This window comes from Lutjanus erythropterus, chromosome 15, assembly GCF_056507025.1.
Source record: "Lutjanus erythropterus isolate fLutEry1 chromosome 15, fLutEry1.hap2, whole genome shotgun sequence".
Lineage (NCBI taxonomy): Eukaryota > Metazoa > Chordata > Actinopteri > Lutjaniformes > Lutjanidae > Lutjanus > Lutjanus erythropterus.
In genome coordinates, this window is record NC_139331.1 from 25548462 (window position 1) to 25576257 (window position 27796).

At 34.1% G+C, this 27796-nt stretch overlaps 1 protein-coding gene across 4 annotated transcripts in view; it reads left to right on the forward strand.

The window, feature by feature from the left end:
- lin28b (lin-28 homolog B (C. elegans)) overlaps nt 1-5478 on the forward strand; it is a 51934-nt gene extending 46456 nt beyond the window's left edge. For 2 of the 4 annotated variants that reach the window (XM_084737651.1, XM_084737654.1), the window contains exon 4: nt 4296-5478. In XM_084737651.1, coding sequence (XP_084593777.1) covers nt 4296-4605 — 310 coding nt within the window. In that variant the 3' untranslated portion in view covers nt 4606-5478. The remainder of the gene's footprint in view (nt 1-4295) is intronic. The other 2 variants (XM_084737653.1, XM_084737652.1) reach the window with 2 other exon arrangements.
- Nucleotides 5479-27796: the final 22318 nt, after the last annotated feature.

Sequence of the window (27796 nt, forward strand, 5' to 3'; positions counted from 1 at the left end):
TTGACTAATTGATGAATTACTCTATAAAGCTATATAAAATTATTTTTTTAAAAAAAGCTTTCATCATGACGGCTTCTTGTAACACGGTAAGAGCAGCGCCTCAGCGTCTCGTCGCCAAGGAAAACGTCACTGTGTTTCTGACACGGCCTTGTTTTCTGTAAATGTTGAAATTTGTGTAGTTTAAAGCCTTTGAATCGATTTAGCTGAGACCAAACAGATTGTCCTGTAATAAGCCACTGAATAATTTGAAACATAAAAGTAATGTTGAATTACATAGTGAGGTTTTTTTGAATGTTAAGAATTTATACGATTAAAATATTAACTCACAGGTTTTCTCAGTTTGGCTTGTTCAGCTTTTTTAGTCTAGAAATGGTAGTAATTGTGCCTCATTTGGCGTTATTATGGGCCACTGGATGAATAAGTTAATTTAAATTATTTGTGTTTCAAAAATTAATATTTTACATAACTAATGTGCTGCTAGAATTGTTAAAATGAAACTTAAACCGTAGAGTTTCCGTATATTGATCTGGATTGTTAACATGTTCAGTTAAGGAAAATGCACAGAATTTGCAACCCTGCTGCAGACTGACACATAATTGTTGACACAGTTTGATTTGATGCATTATTGTTTTATGATTATGGCTGTTAATTTAAATTGTGCTATTTTTAAAAATGATATAAATCTAGTTGTAGTTCTATGAATCAAGGCTGCGAGGACACGTGCTAATCACAACTTAAGTTTATTTTATATTCCTCAGATTTTACACAGGTGACACTGTTACCAACAAGCAGACTGCAATTTAGAGGCACTGCAAAAATACATCAAATCAACTAACAATTATTTCCATTATTGATTAATCTGTTGATCATTTTCTGGTTGTTTGGTCCACAAAATGTCAGAAAATCGACAATGATGTGTTAATTCGTTAATGGTAATCAAAAGCTCTAATCTTCATCTTTGCTTTATTCAAACTTCAAAGATTCATTTAAGATGTTCTCTGGAAATAATTCAGGTTATTGATTCGTGTGTTGATCATTTTCTTGATTAATTAGTTGTTTGGTAAATAAAATGTCGGAAAATGATGAAAAATGTCGATCAGTGTTTCCCAAAGCTCAAGGTGACGTCCACAAAAGTCTCATTTTATCTGTCAATTGATTAGTAGTTAATTATTTTGATAATTGATAGCTCTGATCTTGGTTCAGACACCAAAGGATGAATATGAAAAGTTATTTGGAGATAATTCAGCCTGTGTAAAATGCAGCGCAGACTGAAACATACTAAACCTTTCAGAAGAAAAGTCTGGCATTATTTATTTTCTCGTAAAGTAGCAGCAATTTGCTGTTATACTGGTTTACTGTGACCATGATCATTTTGTTAATTGGCTGTCAGGGTGGATGCATTTCATTTTTTCTCATAAGTATATTGATTACCAGAGACGTAGGTATAAATACAGGATCCAAAAGTAACAAATTTCTCCATGTTTCATGTTTTCAAGCCAAAGTAAAATTGCTGTCATACTTCCTTCTGTTTCCATCAGTTTATGGATCGACATCAATTAATTGGCCAATGAAACAGAAACTAATAAAATGAATAAGAAAATAAATAAAATTCCACGTCTTAGTAGCAGTTTTACAGGTACGAAAATATTAACTCTCACAGGCCAGAGCATTAAACAATGGAAATTTATGAAATACATGTAAAAAAAGCCAGGAGAATATAGTTGAATAATGACAAATTTAGAATAATTCCAGTGAAATTAGGGCACATCTTTCATTACTATCTAGTCCCGAAACCAAAGACAACAGAGATATTGCAAAATAAGAAAGAAAAGGCTGTAAAAAGGCTCTTTCTCAAAGTGTATTTAATCTTTTCTGAGGTTAAATATTACATGATATATTTTAACCACCCAGAATGTGCTGCAGATGAGGGAGATTAAACTGGATGCATTTCAAAACGTTAACAGTGAACCACGTTCATGTGCTGCCGCTGTCAGCTTCCACATTTAGACTTTCCCCCGGAGATTTGCTTTAGTTAAAAATCACCACGAAACACAGTGATACTATTTCAACTATTTCAAAACGGTGGATGTTCCACCTGTTCTACACTTAATGGCCTGAGGGATGTTCAGCACTGCGCGGCAGACTGGCAATAAAACCCTTACAAGTGTATGTGACTAAATCAGCCCTAAATAAGAGTATGTAACGGTCAAACGGGCAAAAATTGTCCCTTTGATTTGATGTAGAGCCAAAACAGTTGTTGGCATCCTGACAGCCCCAATTCTTCACCACATTTGCCTTAAGTTTTTTTTTTTTTTTTTTTTTTACTCTTTCAGCACCCAATTGCTTCTTGTCAAATTTAATAACCCACTGTAGTTTGGCAAGCCACAGAGTGCTGCTCGCAGTCGATCCAGAGCCATATCATGTGTCGTACTACCATCTAGTGGTGAATCCTAGTTGGAGCTGCAGCTCAACTCCAGTGCCGAGGTTTCATGAGAATTCACTCTGGATTTTTCTTTTTTGAGTGGCTGTGCCCAGAGCTGCAGCAATTTATCGATTGTTAAATAAATCAGCAATGATTTTGATAATTTTTAAGTCGAAATTCTCTGATTCCAGCTCCTTAAATGTGAATAGTTTTGGGGTTTTTTAATCCTCCAAGATAGTAAACAGAATATCTTTGGGTTGTGGGCAAAACAAGACATTTGAGAACGTCATCATGTGCTTTGGGAAACAAACACATTTTTCACAATTTTCTTACATTTTATAGACCAAACCCACTATTAATTGAGAAAGTAATGGACCACTGATATGGGCGGCCGATGGCTGATATATAATGCACCTATCAAAACAAAGAAAAGTCATGCACACTTCCGTTATTCCATGCACATCACAATCTAATATGCATGGTTATCTGAGCCAGTAGCATGTTGTGTTAGATGGACAGCAGCCACACTGACGATGTGTCTGCAAACATGCATTTTATTTTTCGGCCTTGTGAGCACAGGCATCAGCCGATGCCAAGTATTTCAGAATGACAGACAGTTGGCCCAATTTATCGGTCTGTCTCACATTTTCCTTTTCAAAGTTACAGGCTTTTTCAGACTCTCAGTAGATTTTTCCAACTATATTTGTCATCTGAGTAAAAATATCATAAAGTTTATTTTGTAAAATGCAACTGCAGATTTTACATTCTGACTATGTGTGCTACTATGTTTGCAAATAATTGCCATGAGACTGTAGCTACGTACTGCAGCTCAAACAAATCGGTTCTGCTTCTACGCAGAAAGTTGAATGATGTTCCACTGTCAAACTTCTCTGCCCGAAGAGGAAGTAAACTAATCGGTGCTACCTAGACTCATATTATTGTGCCTTAATATACTGAAAAACTAATATAATGTTATTGCTTCTCTATATTTGTAGTCACCGTTAAGTAAGAACTGAAAAGGAGTTGAAAAAATTAAAGTTAAAAAAGTTAAACAACGTGTTTATTCACTCAATGCAGCCATAAAGGTCTGGTTTCCTTACATACGAAAGACAGACTGTTTACTTTACATCACTGCATAACTCATAAATGTTCAGACAAGCTTAATATTTGGTTATGTTTGATGCTTTGTATACTTGGATGTTATTCAAAGATATTGTTGCATTTTCTTTCAAACAAATTTGGTTGCAGGTCTCTTGATTTGGTTCAGTTATTATGTTTTGCTTTCATCATCAGGCTCGCTCTGACCCACACTCTCTCACTCAGCATTAAATCCAAACGCCATGAAAAACACTCTGCGTGTGTGATCAGTTCATTTTTAGAAATTCGGAATTTTATTTCGAGAGAAAAGAATAGGAGCAATTGTCTGGAAACAAATATTTTTCTAAACTCTCTGTTCTGTTTTCCATACTTTTCCAGACCTGGAACTTACTCAAATCTAATTCCATACTTTTACATACTGCACAATTATTTTAACATCAATTAATCTGTTGATTATTTTCTCAATTTTTTGATCCCTGTTTTGCATAGACCAAGGTGACGTCCTAGAAATGTCCACAACCAAAAGACACTGAGTTTACTATCATAGTGAACTCAAGAAACCAGAAAATATTAAAATTTGACAAGCTGAGATCCGAAAACTTGGACATTTTTTACTTTAAAAAATTATTCAAAACAATTAATTGATTTTCAAAATAGTTGGAGTTGATTAATAATTGATTAATCAATTAAGTGTTGCAGCTCTGTTGCACAGGAACCCTGCCATCATTACTCATCATCTCATGTATTCTGTCTCTGCTCCTTGTCTCCTCTGCAGCTGTTATAACTGTGGAGGTCTGGATCACCATGCCAAGGAGTGTGGCCTGCCCCCCCAGCCAAAGAAATGCCACTACTGCCAGAGCATCACGCACATGGTGGCTCAGTGTCCCCACAAGGCGCTGGCGCCCGCCACAGGCTCTCAGGACCAACATGCGTCTACCTCGGCCTTCAGCCCAGGGACCGGGCCCTACCTCTGCCCCCCGGAGGAAGAGGAGCGCTCCAGCTCGTCTCCCCTGGAGGGCTCCTCCTCCTCCCCCGAGGAGCCCCACACACGCGGCCCCCGGACCCAGAGGTGGAGGAAATCCTGAAAACAGCCCATATAGGTGAACCTTTCACCGCTAACCCCTGACCCTCATGTCTCCCCTCAATCAAGGATACCTGAAGCCCCCCCTCATCTACCTCACACCTGTGAAAAAAATGGGAGGTCTTGATTTCTTTACTTTTATTTTATTTGTTTTTTTGTTTTGTTTTTTTTTTCTAACCAGCGCAGCTATGGCAACGATCACCGGGGTACGGACGTGCGTGAATGTGTGTGACTGACTTGCAGTCATCTGGTGCAGCTATGGCAACCACCGCTGGAATGGTGACTGCAGGGAATGACTGTTTTACTTGTTTCAATCAGTGCAGCTCAAGAGTGAAACAACATGGTATGAATCTTGGTTTGATTTTTTTCCACCCCTTTTTTTTTCCTCTTGGACCTATGTGTTGGCCATTTTTAATTTTTTTTTCTTACAGTTGTTGTCGTTTTTAAAGCCACAAATTTATATCCTGTAGGTCTTATCATTCCGAAAGTCATGATGCATCCTTTTAGCACACACGGTAGCTCATTTAAAGAAGGATTAGAAGACGACTTTAAAAGCTCGAGACCCTCTAAGCGATAATCCAGACCCGTCGGATTGTTAGCTTGGCTTACAAAGATCTTTAGGGAAACTTTATGGATTCCAGAGGGATTTTTTTTTTTTTTAAAGGCAATGGGCTGCTAAACACATTCTCTATAATCTTGAAACACTCACTACATACCTCTCTCTTACATGAAACAGACTGGACCAACTGATTGTCAAAGAGTGAGCATGTGTGTGTTTGTGTGTGCACATGCGCGACTGAGAGAGAGAGAACGAGAAAGTGTGTGTTTGTGTGCGTGTGTCGTGCGTGCTCCGTAAGGACGCAAAACTCTCCAGGCACGAGTCAACACTATTAAAGGGATAGTCTGGATTATTTCATTTGGGCTTGTATGAGGTACTCATCCATGGTCATTGTATTAGTTACAGGAGATGCCAGTTGGCACAATCCCAGTTTGAAAAACCAAAGAGGGGCTCCTGTATGGAAGCTGAGCGTCAGCAGCAAAAGGTATTTTAGTCACTTAAAAATATCCACCTAAAAAAAAAAATAGGTTAACACTATATTTTGAGTATTTTCACCATTTTACTTCACCATCAGACAACTTTTCTGACGGGAAACTGCTGTTATATAAAATGAATATCACTTTGTCCAAACCAACCAAACTCCACAGGTGAAATCAGTAATTTTACCTCACAGAACAAAGGAAACTGCTGATTTACCGCTGCCTTGATCTGTTTGTTTGTTTGTGTTACTGCATGACTTTTGGTGAATTCGAACGATCCTTTTAAAACACAGAAGAAGAACAAAGTAAAAGATCGAGGCAGCGGCAGGTCGACTACTCCTGTGTTATGCGAGGTGAAATTGCTGATTTCATCCATGGTGTTTGTTTGGCTCGGAGAGAGCTTGTGTAACAGCAGTTTCCTGTCAGAAAAGGCTGTCTGACGGGAAAGTATAGCGGTGTAAATATTCTAAATATAGCAAACACTTGAACTGATATTGATTTTTTTTTAAAGCGGCTAAAATACATTTTGCTGCGGATACTGTGCACAGCAGCACTTTGCTTAGCTTCTGCGCTGGTACTCGTCTCTGTTCCTCCAATCTTGGGAGACGCCAACCGCCATCTGCTGTAGCTAATATACTGAATATCAATAAGTTTCTAATCCGAGCCCACATTGAATAATCTAAACTATCCCTTTAACTTTCAGTTTCCTATTATTAGCGATAGACATGCCTTAGATAAGACGTCATATAATCCAGCTAGATCATAGTTTTAGATTCAAGGTAATGAACTGATCATTAGACTTCCATTTTGGTTGTTGCATAATTAGTTGAAAATAACATTACAGTTTATAAATCATAGTATAAGTCATTAATATATATGTAAAGTCACAAGATATAATTGAAATTCTATTAACTTTAAGTAATGCATATATAAGGAATTAGCTCTGACGTAGGTGAATAGCCCTGTATATTGCATGGGATACTTTGTTGTTGTGTGAAAACCTGTAGCTCTCTCTCTATTTAACCGTTTTCATCCAAATCAAACTGACCTTTGTTTTGTTTTTTTTTCCCCAAATTTTTACTCCACGCCTTCTTCTTCATTAGTTCAAAATAGTCAGCAATCACCTCTGACCCAGCACAAAGACTCACCTCGTTCGACGACAGGTGTAGTGTCAGACCATTACGGTATCATCACAGCTGCTCTACTTATTTAATACCTCACCAATTCTTCCTCTCGGAGATGAATGTCGCAGAACGCCAAGCTGATCGCTCTCCCAGCTGTGTCGCAGTAAGATCGAACCACCCGTTTTCCTCTTCCATCTGTGCCTACCAGTTGTTAGCCAGCGCCAGCCAGGTGACGCTCGCTCCTCTGTGGGATGAGACGCCGTCGCTGCTGCTGCTGCTGCTTCAGACTCACTGAAGAGACAGGGAGAGAGAGAGAGAGAGAGAGAGAGAGAGAGAGAAAGAGTGCTGCTTTTGGTATAACTTGAATCCCAAGCATGGCTTTAGTGGCACTTATTTGTGACCTAACAACTCTTCTCTGACCATATTGAATGTGAAAAGAGCTTATCTGAAGTCGACGCCTCACAAAAAAAGTTCACGTCGGGTCACTTTGGAGTTGTATCTTAATGTTCTGACAAATCAAGTAACTTTGTATGATGATATCAAACTAGCTTGTGTGTTTTTTTAAAAAAAAGCTCTAAAGTAGACAACCAACTTTTTTTTGGTATAATTTCTATACCAAAGAGTTTGGCTTTATTTTTTTGAAGGCATTTAAAGACTTGCTGAAGTGCTTGCTATCCTCGCTCTTTCACAATAAGAGGGACTTATTGCTGAAAGTGCAACACTGCAGTTTTTTTTTTTTTTTTTTTTTTTAATGTACAGCTTTTTGAATGTGTGCGTGCGTTAAAAATCAAATCTCAACAATGCAGCATGACAGAAAAAAAAAAAAAAGTGAATGACCAAACCACATAAGGAGCACAGCCCATGCTCAGAATCTTTATGGAAACAACATCTTTTTGTATGATGTATTTTTACATTTTTACACACAATTCCTCTCAGGATGTTGAACTGTTCTCAGGGAATTAACCAAAAAAGTGTATTTTATTCTTTTGGGAATCATCCACTGACTGACTCAACAAACTCTGTTAAGCAACGGTGAAGAGACATATGTAACTGATTCATGTACTGATATTAGCAACTACCTCTTGAGTTATACATAGTTGTGCATTTCTTTTTGTTTTGTATATTTTTTGATGAGCTTGTATGATTAACTGTAGGTCTCTATTGTACTGAGGTGTGAGAAGTTCCCTAGTGTTGCCACAGACTCCCTGGTCTTCCTTCCCAGATTTGATGAGTTACTTTTTTCTTTTTTACTGCAAAACTCTGTTTTTTTTTTTTCGTTTTTTTTTTTTTTTGTTTACAGCAAAAGCCTACCTCATATGCGCTGTTCCTCCACAAACTCCTTACCTCCTCCCAGCCCCCTCTACCTCCTCCATGCAGTTGTTTGTTAATGAAATTGCCACTTGTCGCACTAGAGTCACACGGCATTTTCAACAAATCAGCCCTGAAACGGCTCGTCACTCGTGACTCCAAATAAATCTTAACAATCAGAAGCTCCTTTTGAAGGTTTTACACAAGTTTTCAGAATGGGCGTGTTTGTCTTACACATCCAGGGTGAAGTTTTTCTGCCAGCTCGGTGTTATACTGTCAGTATACACTCATCACTTAGCTGCAGACAGCCAGTGAGTTTACCTCAGTTTTGTTGGGCTAGCTATAGACATGTTAAATATGAAATATTTTACATTTCCGTGTGAACACATTTTTGAAAAGACATCGACTGTTGTTTTTAGTTTGTAAGTATTTTATCATAACCGTTTTTGTAACCACTTGATATGATGGGCGTATGGTGGAGAAGAATAGGATTGTACTTCGCACAAGGAGTGCCTATCTTTATGTTTTGTTTGTCTGACCCTATTACCAAATAGATATTTTCCTCTTTTTGGGCTCCATGGTAATGGCCTTTGTCAGCCATTTTTTACAGCCTCAGATAATCAGAAGTCGTGTGGTTTGAAGATGATGCCCCTTCACGTTGCAAACTACATTTGTAGTTTAGAGCGGCATTGTTAACAGTTAACATGAAATCAGTAGTTTTTTATACTAATGGTGACATTGCATAGACGTCATTCTAAAAAAAAAAAAAGTTTATGAAGATGAATATTGTTATCATTACTCTTTTAAAACTAACTCATGAGATCAAAGATTTTGCATATGACCGCAGTATTACGATTCACACTCAGCTGAGAGAATCATATGGAACTGAACGCTTGTTTATGCCAGTTAAGAACAAAATACACAACCGCGGTAAAAAAAATAAATAAATAGTGATATTATTGTTGTTAGTAGCTTTATATTTTCTTCCAATCAATGTAACTACTGATTGATCTCTTGTTTATTGTCCTGTTCAGTATTCAAGACAGCCAAGAAACCCTGTCACACAGGAGAATAACCTCCTTAAGATAGTAATAATCAAATGGTTATTGTAGAGGTTTGTCAAGGCTGCGTGTAGGATAACAAATTGGTAGAATTGTGTTATTAATATTTTCCCACTTGTCTTAAGTTTTTTAATCATGCAAACACGAGACAACACAAGCAAAGAGTCTCATCCATGCAATCATCAAAAATGTTGCAGAGGGTTTTTACTCGACACCAAACATTTGTGTACCTGAATGTACCAGTTGGATCTCAGCAGAAGGCTCGGTTTAAGTCACAGGCCTTGAAAAGGGAACATGGTATTCTCAGATGTAATGTGCTGCCACAGAACACAACAAGAAATAAGAAAAAAGAAATATTTTGGACCCCGATCCAAATTAGTATGTTGTGGGCTCTTCATTTTCAATTTACACCAATCTGAGAGTTGACACTGGTGCATTTCTGCCTCTCTGCGGTGGTAAAGGAGAAATTAAATGCAAGATGAGGAGGGATAGGTCCCCTCTGTGGCGTTATACAGTGTTCAACGGCATTGTCAAGAGAATTACATCACTCATATGACACCATGTTAACAAAGAACTGTGATATTTATTGAGAAACTGGGATAAATCACATTAACTGTTGAAAAACTCACTGTTTTAAACTTTTATGTCATTAAATGTATTTGTGTTAAGTTGTGGGACTTGAAAGGATAATTTAGGCTTTCTCTTTGGACTTATGGTTGATTTCCCTCACATAGGAGAGGCGAAGTCATGACGTCACATCCGGGTTCCGTTGCTCACTGCAATCTCCCATTCAACGTTTATTTAATTTCTTTCTTTCTCTTTTCTGAAAATTTTAACTTTTTTTGCAGTTTACTCTACATATTCTAGCACAAGTCGCCACCCATCACAGCGGTTACCAACTTTAACGGACATTTTCGAGATTTTAACAAAGCAAAACGGCGATTCCTAGTAAGCATAGAAAAAACTACAAGTCCCATAGTGGAAAAGCGCGGGTACTTAACGTCATCGCAACAAGATATCCAGAAACTGTTCTAGACTCTCTTATAAAAAGTCATTTCCATCCTAAATAGTAATCTTTTCTGACTTAAATGTCCCATAGTGTTCAGTCCTCTGTCCTGCTCACGCACTCGCTTCCTCTCGAGCTCGAGCTCTGACGGTTTGCCCGCGAACGTCACGGGGCTTATGGGTAATGGCCGTTAAAGGCCGTTAAACATAGCTAGATATTGAATAAATAACCACGTTTGATCATTTCAAAAATAAATTACCGTCCTTATCATGAACACACGAAGCGAGCCACACGGCATACTGTTGAGAAATGCTCTGTTCCAAGGCTGTGCCTTTTAGTTAATAGGGTATTTACAAATGTCATCTAGATTTTGACAGAACCCGGAAGTTGCGGTTTTTACTTCGGCTCTCAAAGAACTTGAACTGATATCATGGTGTAGCTTCGTGGAGACCTTGAACTCAAGTGCAAAATTGGGCTGATTTCGTTGCTGTCCAGTGAAACCCACGTCCAAATGTTAAGAAAATCATCTTTTTTTTTATTATTAATAATTAAACAATTTGTGAAATATACTTATTCATTTTTTGCCTAGGTGAACATAGATGAGTACCAATACGCTACCAGCTGCTCATGGTAGAAGTTAGGCAGCAGTATTACAGCAGAAATATAGGATTTTTTTCCCAAATTGTTTTTACAGAAGCAAATCCTAATCCTGATCTTATTTCATCCTATTATATCTCAGGCTAGGAATTCCTAAATACTCAATCCAGCATCAGTTATCGACTTTTTATGTCTTTTACCAAGCAACCAAAACTCCTTTTCTCACCTTACAGACCTCAGCTTTGTAACTGTTGGTTTTTCTTACTGAAACGTACAAAAAAAATGGAGCAAAAACAACGACGGGCACTTAAATCAACAGTTATCTTAAAGTAAAGAGAATGTGTTTAATATTCTTGGGGGCTGGGATGCTTGTGTAATATACTTTTCTTATAACTGTTCATCTTTAATGGAATTTTTCCTAAATCAGCTCCTAATCTTAATTACCATGGTTACTAAACAGTCGATGGCAGAAATCTTGATATTTTTTTTTTTAACCCAAAGAAGGGCTTTCTGGCAGAAAGCTTCGAAGGGTAACTTCTCCCAACTGCATAGCAGTCTCGCTTCTGTCTGCTAAATACAGTATATGGCTACAACTAGCATGTAGCTTAGCTTAGCACAGAGACTGGAAACAAGGGGAAACCGTTAGCTTGGCCCCGTCTAAAGGTAAACCGAATACCCACAAGCCTTACTAGTACCTCTGAAGTTTTAAAAATCATGAGCATGTCAGTTAATTGGTGAATAATAATATGATAATTTGTGGAATCATATTTTAGTTTTATTTAGGTGCTAGTACATGGATAAATCAAAAATAAAGTGCTGTCAATTTCTGTGGGTTGTATACGCTTTTCCCAAACCTTGGGAGCATTTAAACACACATCTTATTTGAACAGTCCAAAAGTGGACATTTTCACTGGACAGTAATCGTAATCTTAATTAAATTGGAATAATATCAACCGATATAATAGAAGAAAACATGTTTTACTAGTGTCTATATTTTCCAGAAGAGAAAATCACATTTAGGCCTGTATGACAAAGAGAAAGGCCTGAATTATCCTTACCAGTGTATCAAAAGCCTCTGAAGACAGACAGGATGTACTATGCCATGATTACAGACCTCAGCAGACTGTCTCACTGCTCCCTCGTGTGGTTGTTCAGGAGATAACTGCAGACCGACTGAAGTTCACATACCTGCCTTTGTCAGCTGCTCTGTGCTTTGCCTTGACTGGAGAAAACAATGTATTCTAGGGGATGATGATCATTTATGATGTTTTTTTTTTTTTCGTTTTTTTTTTAACTGAACTGTATCATGTCAGGTTCATATTGTGTTTTTATGTACATGAAATCATACTGGAACATTCAACCTCGAAAGGACCTATAAATCCAACCAAGGCAGTTAAAAGTGCAGATACCTCCTTGTATTGACTAATGACCTCACACCTCTCATGTTTGTTTATGCTTTTACTCTCTACATCGTGGCCAGAGGGAGTCTTCTGTGCTCTCTTTCTCTGGAGTATGTCTAGAGCCAAGCACTGATTGCTTTTGAATGGGGAAAAATGTTCTTCTATGTGCATATCACTCATTATTTTAGCCCCAATATAAGTGTACTGCCTTTTTTATTTCTGTGAATCTTGGATTGGATTTTTAAATATGTCTGAAATGTTTTACTTGATTGGAAAATAAACATATTATATTGGCATTAAAGTATGTATAATTTCCTACTAGACATCTTAGTGGTTTAATCCTTGCTTGGATATCGGTTTCTATGTAATTACACATTTGCAATGCATACTTCTTGTTGCCAAAAGTATGTTTCATATGTAAAGGGGAATTCTGCCAATTTTACACATCAAGATCGTTTAACTAATAATAACTGCTGTTGAGTTGCAGTTGCATCATGGGAGGTGTAGGATCCAGCATTGTTGAAGCTCGACCCATATTATTAAGGATTAAAAATCAGGACATCTCAGCCTCTCAGGAAATTCAGGTATTTTTAAGCTGATAATTATCAGACAGTGGGTAGTAAGGGCATTACTGCAGATGAAATGACATGGTTGGTTTGCCAGCTGGTTCACCCCTATATAGCTAATCCAAAGAGCTAATTTCTGTATGTTATAAAATTATGCCTGGATAATGTTTTTCTTTCTTACAAGTCACCCAACTTTCAATACTAAATCAGCAGTGTTCCCCTTAAAACATATTTTTCTAACATTAAATAAATCACAATATAATTACATACCCATAAACATAACCCTGATGCTTATCATCATGCCTAAAATCAATTAATACTAGATCTGATCCTAATTAAACCACCTATCACCCAATAAAAAACATACAAACTAAAAACAAAGCTGTTAACCCTCTATGGTACCATGTTGCCCTCAGGCAACAAACCCATTTTTGCCCTGTCACATCTCCACAATGCATCCCTTTAAATGATGCGATACTTTAAAAAAGAGGTAAAACCATAGGGAACCATTAACAATGCTTTAAGTTGTCACATGACCTCCAGGAAGCGATTTTGAAACCCTTCTTGGCAGGCTTTTTCTAAGGAGACAGCTCTGCTATCTTGCTGCAAAAGACTCTCAAAAAGTTATTTTTTGTCCCTTTTCCACCTGGAAAAAAATGTCTTCACACTAATAGGTGAGTAAACTTTAAGTTTTGATAGTTTCATGCAACTTATTTACTAATTTAATAGTGGAAACTTGTTAAAATGCAGCTGTTGCCCTGAGGCAACAACATGCCATCATGGAAAGTTGCAATGTTGCCTGCAACAGTGAACCATTATGGAATCACTATAGCAAACACAACACTGACCACTGGCCTATTTGGGTGGAGAAAAAGGGCAGATGCAGATACCCTGGATGTAAGGGTATAGTGAAATCACAGTGCACAAAATGTGTCACCTGCCTGTGCTTCACTCACACATGTCAGGAAAGACACAGGGGACTGACAGCAAACATGCACTGAAATGAAGCAGTGATGATCAAACACTGGAATTTGTTGTTTTTGTTTTTCAAATGGTTATGGTAATGGTTATCTTTGTTGATTTAAGTAGTTTAAAGTTTTATACTTTACACATTTATTTCAATGGGTTGTTCCTAAATGGTACAATGTTGCCTACAGGCAACATTTAGCCAAGAAACTTTTTAAATTCTTTTTATAATTCTTTTTAATTCAAAATTTAAAATTAATTGTGACTTCTTGATGTTATTGAATATTTTTGCATATGTTTGTGAAATAAACAATGTTCAAATTGGAAAAGGAACATTCTTTTTCACTTACGCACCATTATGGTACAATGTTGCCTACAGGCAACGAACCCCAAAAACTTCCAAAAATAAAAATAAAAATAAAATTTCTTCAGATTATGTTTATTTAGTCTATTTTGAGACATAAAAACACATTTCCCTCACTGGCATCATAATGTGTACCATAGAGGGATATGACCATACATACATACATACATACATACATACATACATACATACATATGACCATACATGCATACATACATACATACATACATATGAGCATACATACATACATACATATGAGCATACATACATACATACATATGAGCATACATACATACATACATATGAGCATAAATACATACATACATACATACATACATACATACATACATACATACATACATATGACCATACATACATATGACCATACATTCATACATATGGCCAAACATATGACCATGCATACAAACATACATACATATGACCATACATACATACATATGACCATGCATACACACTTACATATGACCATACATACATACATACATACATACATACTTATGACCATACATACATACATATGACCATACATACATACATACATATGACCATGCATACATTCATATGACCATACATACATACACACATACATACATACATATGGTCATACATATGACCATGCATACATACATACATACATACATACATATGAGCATACATGCATACATACATACATACATATGACCATGCATACATACATACATGTGACCATACATACATACATACATACATATGAGCATATATACATACATACATATGACCATACATACATACATACATACATACATACATACATGTGACCATACATACATATGAGCATACATACATATGAGCATATATACATACATACATATGACCGTACATACATACATACATACATACATATGAGAATACATACATACATATGACCATGCATACATACATATGAGCATACATACATAGATATGACCATGCATACATACATATGAGCATACATACATTCATATGACCATACATACATACATATGATCATACATACATACATACATACATACATACATATATATATAAATTATTTTTATAATTCTTTTTAATTTAAAATTTAAAATTAATTGTGACTTCTTGATGTTATTGAATATTTTTGCATACGTTTATGAAATAAACAATGTTCAAATTGGAAAAGGAACGTTCTTTTTCACTTATGCACCATTATGGTACAATGTTGCCTACAGACAAGGAACCCCAAAAACTTCAAAAAATAAAAATAAAAATAAAATTTCTTCAGATTATGTTTATTTAGTCTATTTTGAGACATAAAAACACATTTCCCTCACTGGCATCATAATGTGTACCATAGAGGGATATGACCATACATACATACATACATACATACATATGACCGTACATACATACACATACATACATATGAGCATACATACATACATACATACATACATACATACATACATACATACATATGACCATACATGCATACATACATAGATACATACATATGAGCATAAATACATACATACATATGAGCATACATACATACATACATATGAGCATACATACATACATACATATGAGCATACATACATATGAGCATACATACATATGAGCATACATACATACATAGGTACATACATATGAGCATACATACATATGACCATACATTCATACATATGGCCAAACATATGACCATGCATACAAACATACATACATATGACCATACATACATACATACATACATATGACCATACATACATACATACATATGACCATACATACATACATACATACATACATACATACTTATGACCATACATACATACATATGACCATACATACATACATACATATGACCATGCATACATTCATATGACCATACATACATACACACATACATACATACATATGGTCATACATATGACCATGCATACATACATACATACATACATACATACATACATATGAGCATACATGCATACATACATACATACATACATATGACCATGCATACATACATACATGTGACCATACATACATACATACATATGAGCATATATACATACATACATATGACCATAAATACATACATACATACATACATACATGTGACCATACATACATATGAGCATATATACATACATACATATGACCGTACATACATACATACATACATATGAGAATACATACATACATATGACCATGCATACATACATATGAGCATACATACATAGATATGACCATGCATACATACATATGAGCATACATACATTCATATGACCATACATACATACATACATATGACCATACATACATACATACATACATACATACATACATACATATATATATAAATTATTTTTATAATTCTTTTTAATTTAAAATTTAAAATTAATTGTGACTTCTTGATGTTATTGAATATTTTTGCATACGTTTATGAAATAAACAATGTTCAAATTGGAAAAGGAACGTTCTTTTTCACTTATGCACCATTATGGTACAATGTTGCCTACAGACAAGGAACCCCAAAAACTTCAAAAAATAAAAATAAAAATAAAATTTCTTCAGATTATGTTTATTTAGTCTATTTTGAGACATAAAAACACATTTCCCTCACTGGCATCATAATGTGTACCATAGAGGGATATGACCATACATACATACATACATACATACATATGACCGTACATACATACACATACATACATATGAGCATACATACATACATACATACATACATACATACATACATACATACATACATATGACCATAAATGCATACATACATAGATACATACATATGAGCATAAATACATACATACATATGAGCATACATACATACATACATATGAGCATACATACATATGAGCATACATACATATGAGCATACATACATACATAGGTACATACATATGAGCATACATACATATGACCATACATTCATACATATGGCCAAACATATGACCATGCATACAAACATACATACATATGACCATACATACATACATACATATGACCATACATACATACATACATACATATGACCATACATACATACATACATACATACATACTTATGACCATACATACATACATATGACCATACATACATACATACATATGACCATGCATACATTCATATGACCATACATACATACACACATACATACATACATATGGTCATACATATGACCATGCATACATACATACATACATACATACATACATATGAGCATACATGCATACATACATACATACATACATATGACCATGCATACATACATACATGTGACCATACATACATACATACATACATACATATGAGCATATATACATACATACATATGACCATAAATACATACATACATACATACATAGATGTGACCATACATACATATGAGCATATATACATACATACATATGACCGTACATACATTCATACATACATATGAGAATTCATACATACATATGACCATGCATACATACATATGAGCATACATACATAGATATGACCATGCATACATACATATGAGCATACATACATTCATATGACCATACATACATACATACATATGACCATACATACATACATACATACATACATATATATATAAATTATTTTTATAATTCTTTTTAATTTAAAATTTAAAATTAATTGTGACTTCTTGATGTTATTGAATATTTTTGCATATGTTTATGAAATAAACAATGTTCATATTGGAAAAGGAACGTTCTTTTTCACTTATGCACCATTATGGTACAATGTTGCCTACAGGCAACGAACCCCAAAAACTTCCAAAAATAAAAATAAAAATAAAATTTCTTCAGATTATGTTTATTTAGTCTATTTTGAGACATAAAAACACATTTCCCTCACTGGCATCATAATGTGTACCATAGAGGATCAGGAAGACCTTTTATTACGCTGCCTTCATTCACAACTTTTCTTTACTCTGCCTCTCTCCTCCTATTCCCTCTAATCAGCTGTTTGTGGGCGTTCACCTTCGTCTTTACCATCCATTCAGATTTTGCCACGGTCGCGATAGACAGTCAATTTGCTGCTGCCAAATCTTTAAATCGCCTCTGTCTTTGCTCCATCAGTTGTCATTCAGTCAATCGCGCGACCCTCCTCCAACCCTCTCTCCTCCAGTCACTGGACCCAGGTAGCAGAAGATGTTCACCTCGATCCTCCCTGACGCCCTCTCCTCCAGCCTTCAGGTCCAGGCAGCAGGAGTCCAGAGCCACTTCACCTCACCAGTCTCTGCTTTGCACCTCGTCATCACCACCACCACCAGTGTCTAGACCCCGGGGGGTTCTCTTCACTACAGCTTCATCACCCCCATTTATATATACATATTGTGTACATACATATGAGCATACATACATATGACCATACATTCATACATATGGCCAAACATATGACCATGCATACAAACATACATACATATGACCATACATACATACATACATATGACCATACATACATACATACATACATATGACCATACATACATACATACATACATACATACATACTTATGACCATACATACATACATATGACCATACATACATACATACATATGACCATGCATACATTCATATGACCATACATACATACACACATACATACATACATATGGTCATACATATGACCATGCATACATACATACATACATACATACATACATATGAGCATACATGCATACATACATACATACATACATATGACCATGCATACATACATACATGTGACCATACATACATACATACATACATACATATGAGCATATATACATACATACATATGACCATAAATACATACATACATACATACATAGATGTGACCATACATACATATGAGCATATATACATACATACATATGACCGTACATACATTCATACATACATATGAGAATTCATACATACATATGACCATGCATACATACATATGAGCATACATACATAGATATGACCATGCATACATACATATGAGCATACATACATTCATATGACCATACATACATACATACATATGACCATACATACATACATACATACATACATATATATATAAATTATTTTTATAATTCTTTTTAATTTAAAATTTAAAATTAATTGTGACTTCTTGATGTTATTGAATATTTTTGCATATGTTTATGAAATAAACAATGTTCATATTGGAAAAGGAACGTTCTTTTTCACTTATGCACCATTATGGTACAATGTTGCCTACAGGCAACGAACCCCAAAAACTTCCAAAAATAAAAATAAAAATAAAATTTCTTCAGATTATGTTTATTTAGTCTATTTTGAGACATAAAAACACATTTCCCTCACTGGCATCATAATGTGTACCATAGAGGGATATGACCATACATACATACATACATACATACATACATACATACATATGAGCATACACACATACATATGACCATACATGCATACATACATACATACATACATATGAGCATACATACATACATACATACATATGAGCATACATACATACATACATATGAGCATACATACATATGAGCATACATACATATGAGCATACATACATACATAGGTACATACATATGAGCATACATACATATGACCATACATTCATACATATGGCCAAACATATGACCATGCATACAAACATACATACATATGACCATACATACATACATACATACATACATATGACCATACATACATATGACCATACATACATACATACATACATACATACATATGAGCATACATACATACATACGTACATACATATGAGCATACATACATATGACCATACTTTCATACATATGGCCAAACATATGACCATGCATACAAACATACATACATATGACCATACATACATACATACATACATACATACATACATATGACCATACATATATACATACATATGACCATACATACATACATACATACATACATACCTACATACATACATACATACTTATGACCATACATGCATACATATGGCCATACATACAGACATACATACATACATACATACATACATATGACCATACATACATATGACCATGCATACATTCATATGACCATACATACATACACACATACATACATACTTACGGTCATACATATGACCATGCATACATACATACATACATACATATGAGCATACATGCATACATACCTACATACATATGACCATGCATACATACATACATGTGACCATACATACATACATACATATGAGCATACATACATATGAGCATATATACATACATACATATGACCATACATACATACATACGTACATACATACATATGAGAATACATACATACATATGACCATGCATACATACATATGACCATGCATACATACAGATGAGCATACATACATACATATGACCATACATCCATCCATACATACATACATATATATGACATACATACATACATACATATATACATATATATATAAATTATTTTTATAATTCTTTTAAATTTAAAATTTAAAATTAATCGTGACTTCTTGATGTTATTGAATATTTTTGCATATGTTTATGAAATAAACAATGTTCAAATTGGAAAAGGAACGTTCTTTTTCACTTATGCACCATTATGGTACAATGTTGCCTACAGGCAACAAACACCAAAAACTATTATTATTATTATTATTATTTAGTCTATTTTGAGACATAAAAACACATTTCCCTCACTGGCATCATAATGTGAACCATAGAGGGATATGACCATACATACATACATACATACATACATACATACATACATACATACATATGACCGTACATACATACATACACATACATACATATGAGCATACATACATACATACATACATATGACCATACATGCATACATACATACATGCATACATACATACATACATACATATGAGCATACATACATACATACATATGAGCATAAATACATACATACATACATACATATGACCATACATACATACATACATACATACATATGACCATACATACATACATACGTACATACATATGAGCATACATACATATGACCATACATTCATACATATGGCCAAACATATGACCATGCATACAAACATACATACATATGACCATACATACATACATACATACATACATACATATGACCATACATACATACATACATACATACATACTTATGACCATACATGCATACATATGACCATACATACATACATACATGCATACATACATACATATGACCATACATACATATGACCATGCATACATTCATATGACCATACATACATACACACATACATACATACATACATACATATGACCGTACATACATACATACACATACATACATATGAGCATACATACATACATACATACATATGACCATACATACATACATACATATATACATATGACCGTACATACATACATACACATACATACATATGAGCATACATACATACATACATACATATGACCATACATGCATACATACATATGAGCATACATACATATGAGCATACATTCATACATACATACATATGAGCATGCATACACACATACATATGACCATACATACATACATACATACATACATACACACATATATACATACATACTTATGACCATACATACATACATACATACATACATATGACCATGCATACATTCATATGACCATACATACATACATACACACATACATACATACATATGCTCATACATATGACCATGCATACATACATACATACATACATACATATGAGCATACATGCATACATACATACATACATATGACCATGCATACATACATACATACATGTGACCATACATACATACATACATACATACATACATACATACATACATACATATGAGCATATATACATACATACATATGACCATACATACATACATACATACATGCATACATATATATGACCATACATACATACATACATACATATATATATAAATTATTTTTATATTTCTTTTTAATTTAAAATTTAAAATGAATTGTGACTTCTTGATGTTATTGAATATTTTTGCATATGTTTATGAAATAAACAATGTTCAAATTGGAAAAGGAACGTTCTTTTTCACTTGTGCACCATTATGATACAATGTTGCCTACAGGCAACGAACCCCAAAAACTTCCAAAAATAAAAATAAAAATAAAATTTCTTCAGATTATGTTTATTTAATCTATTTTGAGACATAAAAACACATTTCCCTAACTGGCATCATAATGTGTACCATAGAGGGATATGACCATACATACATACATACATATGACCGTACATACATACATACACATACATACATACATACATACATACATACATACATACATACATATGAGCATACATACATACATACATACATATGAGCATACATACATACAAATATACATACATACATATGAGCATACATACATACATATATACATACATACATATGAGCATACATACATACATACGTACATACATACATATGACCATACATACATATGACCATGCATACATACATACACATGAGCATACATAAATAGATACATACATAAATACTTATGACCATACATGCATACATATGACCATACATACATACATATGACCATACATACATATGACCATGCATACATTCATATGACCATACATACATACACACATACATACATACATGTGTTCATACATATGACCATGCATACATAAATACATATGAGCATACATGCATACATACATACATACATATGACCATGCATACATAGATACATGTGACCATACATACATACATATGAGCATACATACATATGAGCATACATACATACATACGTACATACATATGAGCATACATACATATGAGCATACATTCATACATATGTAGCTTAGCGTAAATTCAATCAGGAAGACCTTTTATTACGCTGCCTTCATTCACAACTTTTCTTTACTCTGCCTCTCTCCTCCTATTCCCTCTAATCAGCTGTTTGTGGGCGTTCACCTTCGTCTTTACCATCCATTCAGATTTTGCCACGGTCGCGATAGACAGTCAATTTGCTGCTGCCAAATCTTTAAATCGCCTCTGTCTTTGCTCCATCAGTTGTCATTCAGTCAATCGCGCGACCCTCCTCCAACCCTCTCTCCTCCAGTCACTGGACCCAGGTAGCAGAAGATGTTCACCTCGATCCTCCCTGACGCCCTCTCCTCCAGCCTTCAGGTCCAGGCAGCAGGAGTCCAGAGCCACTTCACCTCACCAGTCTCTGCTTTGCACCTCGTCATCACCACCACCACCAGTGTCTAGACCCCGGGGGGTTCTCTTCACTACAGCTTCATCACCCCCATTTATATATACATATTGTTTCACCTCATTGGGGTCTAACCGCCAAAGACTGTTCATGTTTCATATATCATGCATGTGCCAATAAACCATTTCTCTTTTACTCTTAGTCTCTCCTGATTGAAATGAGCATACATACATGTGAGCATACATTCACACATATGGCCAAACATATGACCATGCATACAAACATACATACATATGACCATACATACATACATACATACATACATACATACATACATACATATGACCATATATACATATGACCATGCATACATACATACATATATACATATATACTTATGATCATACATGCATACATATGACCATACATACATATGACCATGCATACATTCATATGACCATACATACATATACACATACATACATACATATGGTCATACATATGACCATGCATACATACATACATACATACATATGAGCATACATGCATACATACATATATACATATGACCATGCATACATACATACATGTGACCATACATACATACATACATACACACATACATACATACATACATATGAGCATACATACATATGAGCATAAATACATACATACATATGATAATACATACATACGTACATACATACATATGAGAATACATACATACATATGACCATGCATACATACATATGAGCATACATACATACATATGACCATGCATACATACATATGAGCATACATACATACATACATACATACATATGAGCATACATACATACATACATACATACATAAATACATATGACCATACATGCATACATACTTACATACATGTGACCATGCATACATACATACATATGACCATACATACATACATACATACATACATACATACATACATACATATGAGCATACATACATACATACATATGACCATACATACATACATACATACATACATACATACATAAATACATACTTATGACCATACATGTATACATATGACCATACATACATACATACATACATACATATGACCATACATACATATGACCATGCATACATTCATATGACCATACATACATACACAGATACATACATACATGTGGTCATACATATGACCATTCATACATACATACATACATACATATGAGCATACATGCATACATACATGTGACCATACATACATACATACATGTGACCATACATACATACATACATACATATGAGCATACATACATATGGGCATATATACATACATACATATGACCGTACATACATACATACATACATACATATGAGAATACATACATACATATGACCATGCATACATACATATGAGCATACATACATACATATGACCATGCATACATACATATGAGCATACATACATTCATATGACCATACATACATACATACATACATACATACATACATACATACATACATACATATGACCATATATACATATGACCATGCATACATACATACATATATACATACATACTTATGATCATACATGCATACATATGACCATACATACATATGACCATGCATACATTCATATGACCATACATACATATACACATACATACATACATATGGTCATACATATGACCATGCATACATACATACATACATACATATGAGCATACATGCATACATACATACATACAGATGAGCCTACATACATATGAGAATACATACATACATACATACATACATATGAGAATACATACATACATATGACCATGCATACATACATATGAGCATACATACATACATATGACCATGCATACATACATATGAGCATACATACATACATATGACCATACATACATTCATACATACATACATACATACATATGACCATACATACATACATACATACATACATATGACCATACATGCATACATACATACATACATGTGACCATGCATACATGCATACATACATATGAGCATACATACATACATACATACATACATACATACATACATACATATGAGCATACATACATACATACATACATACATACATACATATGACCATGCATACATACATACATACATACATACATACATACATACATACATACATATGAGCATACATGCATACATACATATGACCATGCATACATACATACATGTGACCATACATACATACATACATACATACATATGACCGTACATACATACATACATATGAGAATACATACATACATATGACCATGCATACATACATATGAGCATACATACATACATATGACCATGCATACATACATATGAGCATACATACATTCATATGACCATACATACATACATACATACATACATATATACATACATATGACCATGCATACATACATATGAGCATACATACATACATATGACCATGCATACATACATATGAGCATACATACATACATATGACCATACATACATACATACATACATATGACCATACATGCATACATACATACATACATGTGACCATGCATACATACATACATATGAGCATACATGCATACATACATACATATGAGCATACATACATACATACATACATACATACATATGACCATACATAAATACATACATACATACATACATACATACATACATATGACCATACATACATATGACCATGCATACATTCATATGACCATACATACATACACACATACATACATACATGTGGTCATACATATGACCATGCATACATACATACATACATACATACATATGAGCATACATGCATACATACATATGACCATGAATACATACATACATGTGACCATACATAAATACATACATACATATGAGCATACATACACATGGGCATATATACATACATACATATGACCGTACATACATACATACATACATATGAGAATACATACATACATATGACCATGCATACATACATATGAGCATACATACATACATATGTCCATGCATACATACATATGAGCATACATACATACATACATACATACATACATACATACATACATATATATATATAAATTATTTTTATAATTCTTTTTAAATTTAAAATTTTAAATTAATTGTGACTTCTTGATGTTATTGAATATTTTTGAATATGTTTATGAAATAAACAATGTTCAAATTGGAAAAGGAACGTTCTTTTTCACTTATGCACCATTATGGTACAATGTTGCCTACAGGCAACGAACCCCAAAAACTTCCAAAAATAAAAAGAAAAAGAAAAAGAAAATTTCTTCAGATTATGTTTATTTAGTCTATTTTGAGACATAAAAACACATTTCCCTCACTGGCATCATAATGTGTACCATAGAGGGATATGACCATACATACATACATACCTACATACATACATACATACATACATACATATGACCGTACATACATACATACACATACATACATACATACATACATACATATGAGCATACATGCATACATACATATGACCGTACATACATACATACATACAAACATACATACATACATACATACATATGACCGTACATACATACATATGAGCATACATACATACATACATACATTTGACCATACATGCATACATACATACATACATACATACATATGAGCATACATACATACATACATACATACATACATATGAGCATAAATACATACATACATACATATATATGAGCATAAATACATAAATACATATGAGCATACATACATATGACCATACATACATATGAGCATACATACATACATACATACATACATACATACATACATACATATGACCGTACATACATACATACACATACATACATACATACATACATACATATGAGCATACATACATACATACATATGACCGTACATACATACATACATACATACATACATACATACATATGACCGTACATACATACATATGAGCATACATACATACATACATATGACCATACATGCATACATACATACATACATACATACATACATATGAGCATACATACATGCATACATACATACATACATATGAGCATAAATACATACATACATACATATATATGAGCATAAATACATACATACATATGAGCATACATACATATGACCATACATACATATGAGCATACATACATACATACATACATACATATGACCGTACATACATATGACCATACATTCATACATATGGCCAAATATATGACCATGCATACAAATATACATACATATGACCATACATTCATACATACATACATATGACCATACATACATACATACATATGACCATACATACATACATACATACATACATACATACATACATACTTATGACCATACATGCATACATATGACCATACATACATACATACATGCATACATACATACATATGACCATACATACATATGACCATGCATGCATTCATATGACCATACATACATACACACATACATACATACGGTCATACATATGACCATGCATACATACATACATA